This window comes from Myzus persicae, unplaced genomic scaffold, assembly GCF_001856785.1.
Source record: "Myzus persicae strain clone G006 unplaced genomic scaffold, MPER_G0061.0, whole genome shotgun sequence".
In the NCBI taxonomy this organism is placed as follows: Eukaryota; Metazoa; Arthropoda; class Insecta; order Hemiptera; family Aphididae; genus Myzus; species Myzus persicae.
Window position 1 is genome coordinate 38,312 of NW_019103267.1, and position 13,419 is coordinate 51,730.

A 13,419-nucleotide genomic window follows, 5' to 3' on the forward strand; every position below is an offset into this window, starting at 1 on the left:
GATATATTTACAGTCGTAATAAATGCGAAACATGTCGTACAAAACGTTAATCAAATTATTAATTCAACGACGATTAACGTCGTAGACAACAGTCGAGTACAAACCGAGTAAGACAATAATGTTAGTTAATATTATAGTGTTAACAACTCGGAACAGGCTAAATGTTTATTCTTGAGGTAACGATAAACATTGTTAAATTATTAACACCACCTGCAGCAGGTACGATTAGCACTTCATTTCTGCAGCAAACGTTAGAAGACACTATCTTTATTATTTTACAAGTTGTCGTGGATCAAAATGTAGGCAACGCCTTTATAAAATATTAATAGTAAAGGCCCATTATTTAATAATTTATAATCCATACAAATCGAAATGAATTTCAAAGAGAACCTTTATAGGTAGGCATTATAAATAAATTAAGTTTTTTTATAATTAGTGCGTCGTGAGTAGTTGATTGAAAAAATAATATGATGTGAAATCTGACAAAGCCGCATTAGATTCAATAGGTTCGGAAGTACTTATTGAAATCAAGTGCATAATATTGATTAGATTTTAACAACTGTTTTTGTATAATATTGAATGAAAGAAATTCCATTCTAATGCGTTTTTAATAACTTTTTTTACGTTTATGATGTGGAAATAAATACATATTACATATAGGTGTACTTAACTTGTTTATTTTGATCGGATATAATTCAGTTAAAAATATCTTAGGTACTTAAATGATAAGAATGATGTAATTAAGATTGTATGAAAATCACTATTTAACCTCTTGAAAAATGTTAAATTGTTGAGATTATAATACTTATCATCACGAGAAGTAGAGTTATGGCACGAAAGAGAAGTAAAGTGCTTCACATAATGGCGAAAAGACTTTTTTCAATTTTATCAGACATAATATTATATTTTTAACGTTTACTGAGATTTTTCCGTCTATTCATTGAGGAGTTGAAAGTATGAAATAAAATGAAAATCCACTATAGCCACCACTGTCATTATGGAAAAAGAACACTGTCATTTCCGTTGAAAATATTGTAATCGTTTTGTCGAGTTTCTAAAATACCGACTATATAGAGATAATAAAATATTGTATATTGTACCTTAGAGCATATTATTATCTGTAAGTATTCTGGGATTCGTGCTTCTGCATAATTGCAGTGTATCATTTCAATCTTTGTAATAAATTTAACATGCACTTTGTGATTAAATCAAATCGTTCCATAAAGCTTTTTAATTAATGTAAGTAGTACAACCAAAATATGCCAAATACTAAGAAAAGAAGGTCCAAATATTATATAAAACAAACTTCTACGTTTTAATGTAGATAGGTATACTTCAAAACAAACAATGATTTCTAGAATATAATAATGGTATGCTTATTTTTTACAGAATTTATATTATTTAAATATATACACATTTTTCTTGGTACATTATACTTATAAGATTATTACTCCAACACTGTTAACAATACAATACATTTCTACAGCCTATATCAGAGGTCTTGAACCCGCAAACCGAGTCTTAAAGCGTCGTCTTTTTTTTTGAGGCCTACAACCACATTTTAAGCATAACTTTTGGTATATTTTTAGATATCCTTTTAATCATTTAATACAATGTACTTTAATACGAGTTTTTCAAAAAGTGGGTCAAAAAAGATTAAAGATTCTCTGGTCTATACACGATTTGCAAATCATTTAGATATTATGGGTGAGTAAAATAAAACTAAGTGTGAAGTAAGCAATTATTATCTTCATTGATTCTATACGATTTGATTTACAGTATACCTACATTCGAAATTTGAATAAAAGTTATGAAATACATTTGATTGCAGTTTTAGAAAAAAATTCGTTAATTTTAATGCATATGGCTCCACACCATTATAATAACACTGTTCGATCAATTAAATTATTTAATAACTACACTGTGAATTTTTTTTACAATCGTCAAGTTGTTTGTTCGACTGAATTGTTTTCCTGCGATTTCCAGGTGAACTCGTGAAAACATATTTTAACCATTTACGTAACACTGTGTTGAACACAGCTCTATATTTCAAAATGTAGGTGAATCAGTCCGTCCTTACTCTATATTATTCGAATGATAATATTATTACTATCACGGTCGTAACACACTGCGGGCACAATATTTTTATCATTATTTTTTTGAACGTTAACAGTTTTTAAAATTGCATTTTCGAGGATGATATTATTCTGCATAACGAACAAATTCGTTTTAAGGACTGTGCAGTGCGCCGGTAACATGGCATTACGTTATTATTATTATAACATACGCCTGCGATATTATAAAAATCACTGCTGAAGAATAAAGAACGCAACGATTCGTGTGGTTCGATAAGGCCACCGAACACACGCGTCGTGATAAAATTAACCGCATCCTTTTTTTATTCGCGATCTATTACAGTATACGTATTTATGATAGTTTATCTATTATAGTGTGCCGCCTATGGCGATAATATTATAATAACAATAGTATATCCACAAGTATATAATAATATAATATATAACCCCCACTCCCCCCCCCCCCCCAAAGGGTCGAGCAAAACATTTCGAGTCCAAAAAATAATTTCCGAGAGTAAGTTATTGCTGATATCTAAAAACGGTACACATTTTGAAATGTATACCTAACTTTTATTCGTTGACATGCCGGGTGCGCTTGGGCCAAGTGTTGAATATCAAGTACCATATGGCTAACCGTTAATGCGGTATATAAAATCGGTATTGCACTCGCTAGCTAAAGGTCACAATGAGTACCTAAGCATATTGCGGCGATGAGTCCTCCCACGAGTCACGACTTAGGTCAAAAACTAATTGATCCAGAGTCTGGGGTCTATATATAGTATGGAATGGATTAAAAATGTGGTCAAATATTACTTTGCCAACACGAAAGCCCGCGGTGTCTAAATACACCGACTGATATGTATCGACAATATTATGCATTATATTACTTATATTGATAATGTCTATATAGATAGTGACTACTCCGTACGCTGTATCGTCTGTCCAAAATATTAATTTAAAAGTGTGATCTTGTATAGTTTAATTATATATAGATTTTATGTACACGAAATAAAAGAAAGATCGATAAATAATGAAATCGGTATTAAAAGAAACTCGTTGGTTTGAATCTAAATATCGATTTCGACTTTAATTCGAGTAAAAAAACTATGAAAACAAATATGAATATTACAGGCAATATCTCGTTTTGTCTGTTAAACTCTTACAGTAAGTACAAAAGTCGTGTTTTTTTTCACCCAGACATCCTTTCTAAATATGCCACTGTTATAACACCGTAGCGCTGTGGTAGGTATGTCATAGAAATGAGACGGACTATTGACCAACAATAATTTAATGTTAGGCTGCTGATATTATGTAGATCGGCGAAGGCGGTTGATTCGGCGCGGGGGGGGGGGGGTACGGCTTACAATGTCACGATAATATAAAACATTCTATTCTACTAGTGAGTTTATTATACACCTGTACACTGCATATTATAATAATATAATGTTATGTTATTACGACTATGACGTCGGTGGCGGTGATGATGATGATGATGATGATGATAATAATAACATAATATTAAAATAATGTTATCGTCTTATACAGGGAAAACGCGCCGCTCGGATAAAGCGACCTCGAACGCGGCGGCGGAGGCGGAGGCGGTTGCCTGTCCAAAACGGGGAAGACCGGAATGCAGCTTCTGCACGGGGTAGAGACTCGAGCGGCCTCGGATCGCGTCGCGTCCGATTAATTAAAAACGCTTTCGATCGCGCACGACCGACAAAAAAAACAAAAATATTGTATTATAATATTATAATAATCATAGCAATATAGTATAACGTTGTTGCGCACGCACTCACGCAGACCTCGTCGGTATTTGTTTTGACACGTCGTCTCATTAAGCGCTAAACTATATTGTACCTACACTCGCGATGGGTTTAATTATAACACACTCATCGTGAACATTGTGTGCACGAGGAAGACGTGCGTCGTCGGCACTCCAGGTAATTATTTAAACGACAATGCATTACACTTTATTGCAATTAATTCATTTATCTGCAATATCGTTTCGTTCGTCTCTACATCACTCGTCGTATATCGACGTCGACGGAGCGGAATCAAATGTACCAGACGTTTCCCCGAGCGTTCCTCGTGTCGTGCGGCGTGCCGAGTGGTCGGGCTGTTTTTATAGAATATTAATTATAATTACGATTAATTCCTAATAATATGAACGTTGTACGATAATATTATGATATTTATTATGCATACGCGTTATGTATAGGTATTATAATATTGTGTTGCAGCCAATACCTTCAACAGAATGATAATTTTTAGTTGAACGTATGGGTAATATACCTTCTTGTTAATATGTGTTTTAAAAATAAATCATAAAATAAAATCATTTTTGAAAAAAAAATATCCAAATATAATAATATAGAATGATATTAGGGTATTTTTATGTAAGGCTCGTCGAAATATTAAAAATCACGCGCAACCGTGCAACACTATTTGAGACTTACAAAGTCATAAAAACTCTTTTTTTAACGAGTTAAAATATTGATACAAGTCATAGTGAACTTCAAAACAGTAATATCGGGATAAAATCAACGAGAGAACTCAAATAAAATGTCCCTGTATAGCTTTATATCGAACAATATCCAAATTCACTCAAAATAATGAAATAAACAACACCTATCGGGTTCTACTGAACGAAAATTTTCCTTGTCATGACTTTTTTTTTAAGATGGACGTAATAATATATCAAATAGGCGATAACGCGTTATCATTCTGCTCGGGTCAATCGCAGTCTCCGATGCAGTCATGTATATTGTATATACGCTGCAATATACAATGTGTAACAGATATACCTGACCACAAAAAAAAAGATGCTACCTTAATGTAGGACAACATTTAATAAACATTATATGAGTGGTAAATAATTTTGGAAACATACTCATGTCAGCAAATTTCCTAAAATTATATTTTGAAAAAAGTTATTACGTTCCAAATGAATTTAATCAAAAAAATATTGATATTTAAAAAAATTCTAAAAAATAAACTACTCGACATAGATAAAAGTTTTTTACCATCAAAATTGTTCTTATAATCAGATTCACAAATTGGCTATTTTGAACTTATCCAGAAAAAATTTAGTTTAATTTTTAATTTTTTGTATCCATTATTAAAAAATAAAAATATTTTTTTTATATTATATACATATGGCGCAAGTGACTATAAATTATACATAAAAAAAAAAATCAAAATATTGAAACAAAAGTTATTGCATTATTCAGTTATTTCTGTTACATGCTGTATATATATTATATATATAGTATATACTATATATAGGAATAATATCTAGACGGGTCCTATTTTCAACGAACAACAATTGATCTAAGCAGGATTCCGTGAGAGCGTAATATTCGAATTCGTAATAAAGTCTACACTATGATAATTGAGATCGCATTTCCCGTGCGTTCGATTTTATCCACCCCATAAAGCCGTTGGAATTGGATGAATTCTCGACCGTGTTGTAAGTCGTATATTGTTATCGCAACACACCGTTCGTCTCAAATATTTATATATAGATACCTATACAACATGATATTGCGCGTAACTATGCGATTATTATTAATAACAATAATAATCACGCGTGCAATAATTTATTATTGGCAGAGGCGGCAAATCTCCGAGTTCGATCCCCTTAAGTATACGATTACTGTGAACGATAGTGGTGCGCATACCTCCTCACCACTAAATTATACAACCGTGACCGAAACTGTGTCAAGTCCACGACCTCGTCACGTGCACCAATCCCATAAGTGTAAAAATCACGCTGTGGTATATAGGTATATACCTAATGCATCACGTATTGCAGGGCTCCCTGCACGAAATCCCAGCGAGATCACTCGTTTGCAGTTGTGACGGAAAAATTTCGTTCACACAATGTAACGTCGTTGCGGTGTGCATATTTTTGTCTTATTGAAAATGTAATCTGTTTCGTTTGATGGGTCCGTTGTTCGAGAGTCAATCGATTTTTGTCACGGACTCGACACATTTCTGATCTCCTGCACAATTGTTGTTGTTTTCGAACACATTGTATGATCCAGTCGTTACTATATGTACGTGGTATACAATGTATGCCGTAGGTACATACCTTACGACGTGCGTGTTAGCCTGTGTGAGCATACCTATGTGGCTAAATCATATTATTATCCTAATATCATACGTACAATGTAAGAGCTATTATTGTAGTGTTTAGAAGGTAGATACGTAGTCATTATATATTACCGTTGTCCTATTTATGCGATGTCCTTTAAAAAAATATGAAGATTACTTAAATACATTTCAAAAAAACACAGCATCTGGAGCTTATGCGAGTGTACAATATAATACCTGTCTGTAATTAAAATCGAAGCAAAACCTTTGTAAAAAAAATAAATAACTAAAATAAATTAGTAGCTTATAAATAAAAATATGAAATTCGTATTTTCTTAGTTCATCTGATCTTTTAAATTATTTTGGCTACTCAGAAAACGATCAATAACGTAATACAATAAATATTTTTTTGAGCTGTAATTAGTCTTGATATAAAAGAGATAAACTCGATGAAGATTTACTTCTATAACACGAAGAGTATGCACTTTATGTCGGCCATAAAGTGGTTTTGTATAAGACACTTAGGTATGATATATTATGATGAGTGGTATCAAATATCAATTTAAACTCGATTATTCATAACATTCCGAGAATTAACTTAAGGAATGTTTTGCTTTAAAAAAAAAATACATTTACACTTTAAAAATTATTATAATGACATACCTATACCTACACCATAGTACTTACTACTTACACAGCTTTAGTCAACACTCATTTAAAAAAAAGTGATATAGTACATAATATAGTTGTAGTGTTGGATCTATAGGTGGTATTATGTTAGCTTTTATCGTGACACTTTAAAAATAATACATTATTATTACGTTAATCCAGAGGGGACAGAATAAAACGTCTGACGTATAACATAATAATATTATAAATACCATGAAAAATAAACATAATATTAGGATTATCCGTCAAACTTTTTATATTTTATAAATCGGATATGAGTTACATGACTTATTTTTTTCCGAATTTCAAACATAAATTACTGTCTACTGCAGAACATGTACATGCATCATACGACGACAAATCGAATACTATCAACACGGACGCTGTATATCATTCAATGTTATGTTTTCTATTCTTTGCCGTTCGATTTTTACTTTCTTTCGGAATACATAAAATATCAATAGCTCGTTTTGACTTAAACAATTCAACCGGTAACAGGTGTGGTGTAATGTTTTTTTATGATATTTTTCTTTTTGCCGGAATACCGGGTACACTGACTGTTCATCACGGCCGAATACGTGTGTTTCTTTTATTTATTTGGATTTAATGCGTGATTCCGAACACTTCAGCAGTGCATCTGACTGAAATCTTTTACACGAGCAATCATTTCGTTTGCTCGAATGCCCGTTGCAGCATCACGATAGTGTATGATTAATTTAATAAAAGTCGACATCGTCGCATGAGATAATTAAATTCAAAAATCAGTAAAGCTTCAATATCATCACGAGACCTAATATATATATATATATTTTACGTAGTGTCGGCAGGATAGCGTCAGCTTCAAGAACAAACACGGAACACAATATCATAATGACTGTTTGCTCATTTACATATTCGTTAAGCGTTTTTCAGACGTTTTACATAAACACACCCTGTACGAACCAGGTCGTATATATGATATAGGTAGGTACCTGAAATTCGCTACGTATTATAATATTATTATTTTCGCTTCGACTTACCGGATTTCTCGGTGAGCAGAGTGACGTCATGTGCGACGACTTGCGCCCACTGCATAACGGCCAGCGTGAATCGTATGTCAGGCACGTTCCTCTCCGGGAACATCGTTGTACGGATCAGTCTAGCACTGGGAAGTACCCGTCCGAATGAGGTCAATCTCGGTCTGCTCTCACCTAAAGCACGACAGTTATATTATAATATATTATATTACGCGTGCCGTGTATTTACATCGTTAATTACAATATTTAGAGGGAAAAGTTTTTAGTTATTAGTATTGTTATTATTCGGCTGCAGCGGACGTGGACTAATAAGAGGCAGAAAGAGGCCAGTACGCACAATATAAGACGAATTTATTGTATATACTAGATTTGTATTGTTATATACACCTAGCTGGCTATAACTGTGCAATTAAAATAATTATAAAACACCTTCTTTGGTTCTAATAAAACGTCAATACGCTTTACGTGAAATAAAGAATGCTTTAATGAATATTTCGATATGGTTTCGACCGTTATTGGTACCAAGGTGTCTTTATTAAACGCATTTGTTTTCGGGCTTCCCTATATTACTATAATAAACAAAAACCAAAAGTTTCGACTAAGGTCCGGCATATCATACCGGTTTCGAAAAGAAAGTAAAAAATATTTTCTGCATACATGAGCCTATATGTGAAAACACGAATGTAGTCATCGACTCTAAGTGCATCAGATTTCAGGATGTCCCGAGGCGGTTGTAGCTAAAATGAAACTAGTTTCTAAGTCACATTTTTTTCATTAAATTACGTCAAATTTACTCGCATACTGCATACCTAATAGTATTTCATAATTCGTTACGCTGGTCAGAAACCATAGTATATTAATTTGGGTAATTAATAATTAATTGGTGTGATTTAATAACACAATATAGTATATAACATATTTTCTAAAATTAATACCTAATTACATGGGTACGTTAGTGTAATAATGGTTATATTGTAATTTAGCTTTGAATCACACTTTTTTGTGTATGAATATGAGAACTTTGCGATAAACAATACAGCATTATAGTTGTTGAGTTATATAAGGTGATTTACATACAAAACTCAAAAGTTGGACGAAAATTGATACCTTCAAAGTCTATGAACATCTGTACTTTTCGCATATTCTGTAGTAGAGCGCAATACGTACATAATAACAAATTGTGTAGACATTTCAGGGTGTATTATATAAAAGAACCATTCGAACGAAGGAAGTAACCATGGTTACCTACACGTCCCTTATTTAACGAAGATCCCGATATGAAGTATTATACTACGTGGAAAAAGCATCGAGGAGCCGTTAATTACCGAGAACATGGAATAGCTGCTATGGAAGCGAATATAAAAGCTTAAGGATTTTATAGTGAAATATATTATACGTACGCATGATTATTGCGTATAATGTCATATACGCCAGCGCGGTCTATATTATACTATAATATATAGAATGTAATGCTTTATAATGGGACATTTCACAACATATCGGTAGGTAAGTGTAAATAAATAAAACATGTAGTAATCTATATATTTCTATCATTTCGAGTTTGTGAAAACAGTAAATTTACTGGACAAAACGATATCGAGAGTCTTGCTTTTGAAGTGACTTACAAAATGTAAAAATTTAACGTTCTAGAGGTTCACCTTGTTTCGGCCGATGATAATAATAATAAATGATACCTAATAAAATAACGTTTGAAATGATTTTTTGACGCGCAGTTATCGCTAAACGAACACCTTATATTGAAATACCGTTTTAAAGTAATTACAGCGGACTATTTACCAGCGTATCGATTTATATTTTTGATATGTAGGTATACCTACATATGTACTTACATAAGTACATAACCTTGGCGAGACTGAGTCGGTCTATAATTACTATATACATGAAAATAAAAGCAGACCCGTTCAGATCTATATAAATATTGTCCGAAACGTGTTTTATAATTAATAGGTGTAGGTACATAACATAATATCATAGTAGTTATGTCATCTAAATGTTCGAACGTACATCTATATTATGTATATGCGGTATATGCACAGTTATAGGTACTGGTAGCTATTATACCACGAAAAGTTGTGAATTCAAAATCGATTTGATTACCATTTAATATGTAAGCACTAAGAAGTGAAACAAGCGCATTATTATAGTAGAAAGTTAATTAAATACGGCTGTAAAGGTAAATATAGGAGCTGAAAAATAATGACTGTTGGTTCTAAATTTGAATCAGTATACTAAATAAACATATTATACCTACCTACTGTGGGTTGATAACGACCTCGAAAAAGAACATATTTTGGACGTAGTTGAATGATATTAAAAGTGTGATAGGTAAGTAATTAAGACGTATTCAGTGTACAACACGTATAATATTATAAGTGTGTACACCCAAAAAATTATAACATTTTATTATAATTATTATTGTATTATACTCACCACGTACCCACTCGGGTTTAATGTTCTTGTTGGTAATAATGAATAGTACGAAATAAATAAGTTTATGACGGGTTTACTCACCGTCTTGGTAGGCGGCCGGCAACAGTCTGACCAACGCCGTGTTCACCGAGCCCCATCCCGGTTGTTGTAAGTTGTTGCAACTGCCGTCGAAGCTCCTGTAGCGAGCCCGAGGGTTGCAGGGTATGCTGGTCAGGCAAACGTCGGCCACGTTTTGCTGGGCCACAGGTTGGGCACCAGTGACCATCGTGCCGCCGGCGTTGGAAGCTGCAGGAGAGTCGGCTGTACCTGCAGAAAACACAATCATGACAATACAAACGTACAGATAGGTTGCACAAACACTGCAGTTGTGTGGGCACAATGTCATAGTATTATTTAATTTCGGGTTTTTTATTTTCGTTTCGTTTCGTCTAAGACACGCGGTGCTCGGTGAAACGGCACCGTGCGTCGGATTAGGCACGAGGATGGACGGTATAATCAAATGTCGATTAAACTGCGGCAGTTTCACGAGCGACCTTGTCCCGAATCATATTTTATTATTTATCTATTTTTTTCCCCCTGAACGTGTTGAGGTGGAAAAATGTTGACGGATACGCAGCACATTGCGAAAAAATGTCTAATCCTAATACATTCATAGTAATGTCATTGCGAGTATATTCACCGATTCGGTAATTATTATTGGAAATGAGAAAAGTGTCACGCCCGATTAAAAATCGCATATTAATCAAACTCCTCCCCAATCACCTATAAATGATGGGACGATAATTAATCACAAGAATTGTGTGGTGAGTGTCGATGCAGTCGCATACATATTTCCTACCGGAGTAGTTTTTATTTGTACTCTCTTATTTTCTCAGGTATTACGAACAATATCGTGTTTAAGACTTGAATTATCGAAACATTTCATTAGATGGAATATAAGATAAGTTAGTGTATATCAATAGTAATCGGTAGTTTCTACTAGCTTATTACGATTTTTCAAATAAATAAAAGTCAGTTCTTCCCACTATACTCGTGTGGGTACATACTAAATGTTATTATTAATATACTGAAACCAAATTGAAGAAGTAAAGGATAAATTTGCTTTATTGCTCAGTTTAGTATATAAAATAATTGCATTAAGCTAATTGCTTAGGATACTAGGTAATAATAGCCTTAACACATACTATATTATGTTAATATTATGGCATTCGTCTAAAAGTACAAATCAAAGAAAATTGAGAGGACAGATACTCGAGGATCTATATCACTTGAAAGTTTCAATTTGTAATTATTTGTCTGACCTTACACTTATAAAAAACTACTTCTGTCAAATTTGTTAGTACTAAATTTAAATTAAAAATTAAGAAATTTGAATAAAATTATCATTGGTAAGATTATAAATATAAAATCCTTGAAATACCTTTCTTGTAACAGTAAATAATATTTTTTTGGATTGAGATGAAATGTATTTTTGTAATAAAAAATCAATTACTGCTTCAAAGTATTTACTATACCGTACTTGTATTTATAATCAATTTAATAACACATTAAGCGTAAATACATATAAAACAATGGCAATATGTGAATTATAAGTTAATTTCTAGTTTTTCTTTTAGATTTAAAATTAATAATAAGTCACCTACGTATATTAAATGAAGAAAAGAACTGTAAGACTATTCAGAGTTGTGCGTGTTTTTCAATAATTTATAATACGTGTTGTTAATTTTTTAACTTTGCCAAAATACTGTGTTATTTGGATTTAAATTGAATTGTGTAAGGTACCTATGTATATGTAAATTATTAACCACGTAATAATAAGTTAATTTTCAGTAACGATTAATATGTTAAATAGCCCGCTATCTAGCGGAAAGCCGAAGCAATCGTGATCGTTAAAGTATAAGAACTGTTTTTGTTTTAAACATAAAATGGTTAAATAATACAACAAGCTAATTTAATATTTTTTCAAGAAACTCTGATAAATAATTGGAATGAACATTATTTTGTGAATAAACTTAATTTGGAAATAATACGCCAACCCTTGTAATAATCAACTTTTAAATTATTTTACATAAAAAATCAATTTACTTCAGTTGATAGTCTTCGTGTAACATACCTTTAAAAACGCAAAACAGAAGGGACATGGACAGGCAAAAACGTACGCTCACGAATGCCTCGACGGGATACATCGCATCGTTACGGAACGGAACGGTGCGAAATACGAACTTACGTTAATTTCGTTAAATTTATATAATATGAGCATACTGCATACGAGCGGTGTAACTCAATTCGATGAAATTTCACGGTTGCAAATTGCATAATAATATTATTATCTTCCACGTGCACACTGTATACACTTCGAATGATACGCTGTATGCGCGGCACGTGAAAAGTCGACGTCGTCGGCGTGCCAGCCGGTAAAAAAAAACAAAGTACGCACTGTGAGACGAAGGAAACGCGGTGAGGCCATCTATTGTTCGAGACTCGGACGCACGTGACCTCGGGTGATGGTACCATCATCATGATCGTCGTCCAAACGCACAACTACAGTATTATCCGGTAACATCCGTACATCGGAAAAACGTTTCCGATTCGTGAAATCGAAAACGGACCGGTAGAAAAATAATATCTGAATATGATGTATAGGTAAATATTAATTATTATTATCATCGTCGAGTTGATAACGCGTGTCCGGTAAGAACAATTAATTTCGTCGCCGCAGCCGCCTTGCTCAGATCGTTCGTCGTCCACCGAAAACAATATATAATATTATTACCAATGGTTGAAATTTCGCGACGGTTATGATAAAATTACATTGTTTTGATTATCAAATAGGTACGAATAATAGTTTTTATTTCTTGCGACCCGATGGTCGCCAAGTGCAGTAATCGGCGCGACGACATTTATTTTGGAGTTAACATTTTGCAGATTGGTACTCGATTGGTGGAGGGGTGTGGTGGTGTGGTGGCGTTGATGTAAGTGGTTTTATGCTGTTGTATGAATACGTTATAGAGGGGAAAAAATCATATTTTTTAATAAATCGATGGTTCGTTTGGTTCTATATAATTCTGATTACATTGCGGTATCCAATCGTTGGTCGTGCTATTTGTGAA

General features: G+C 33.1%; 1 protein-coding gene across 1 annotated transcript in view; it reads right to left on the bottom strand.

Moving 5' to 3' along the window:
- Nucleotides 1-13,419, bottom strand: part of LOC111034102 (peroxidase-like) — a 44,553-nt gene that overhangs the window by 12,778 nt on the left and 18,356 nt on the right. The window contains exons 3-4 of the mRNA XM_022315136.1: nt 10,391-10,615; nt 7,862-8,032 (exon numbers count right to left, since the gene is read on the bottom strand). Coding sequence (XP_022170828.1) covers nt 7,862-8,032; nt 10,391-10,615 — 396 coding nt within the window. The remainder of the gene's footprint in view (nt 1-7,861; nt 8,033-10,390; nt 10,616-13,419) is intronic.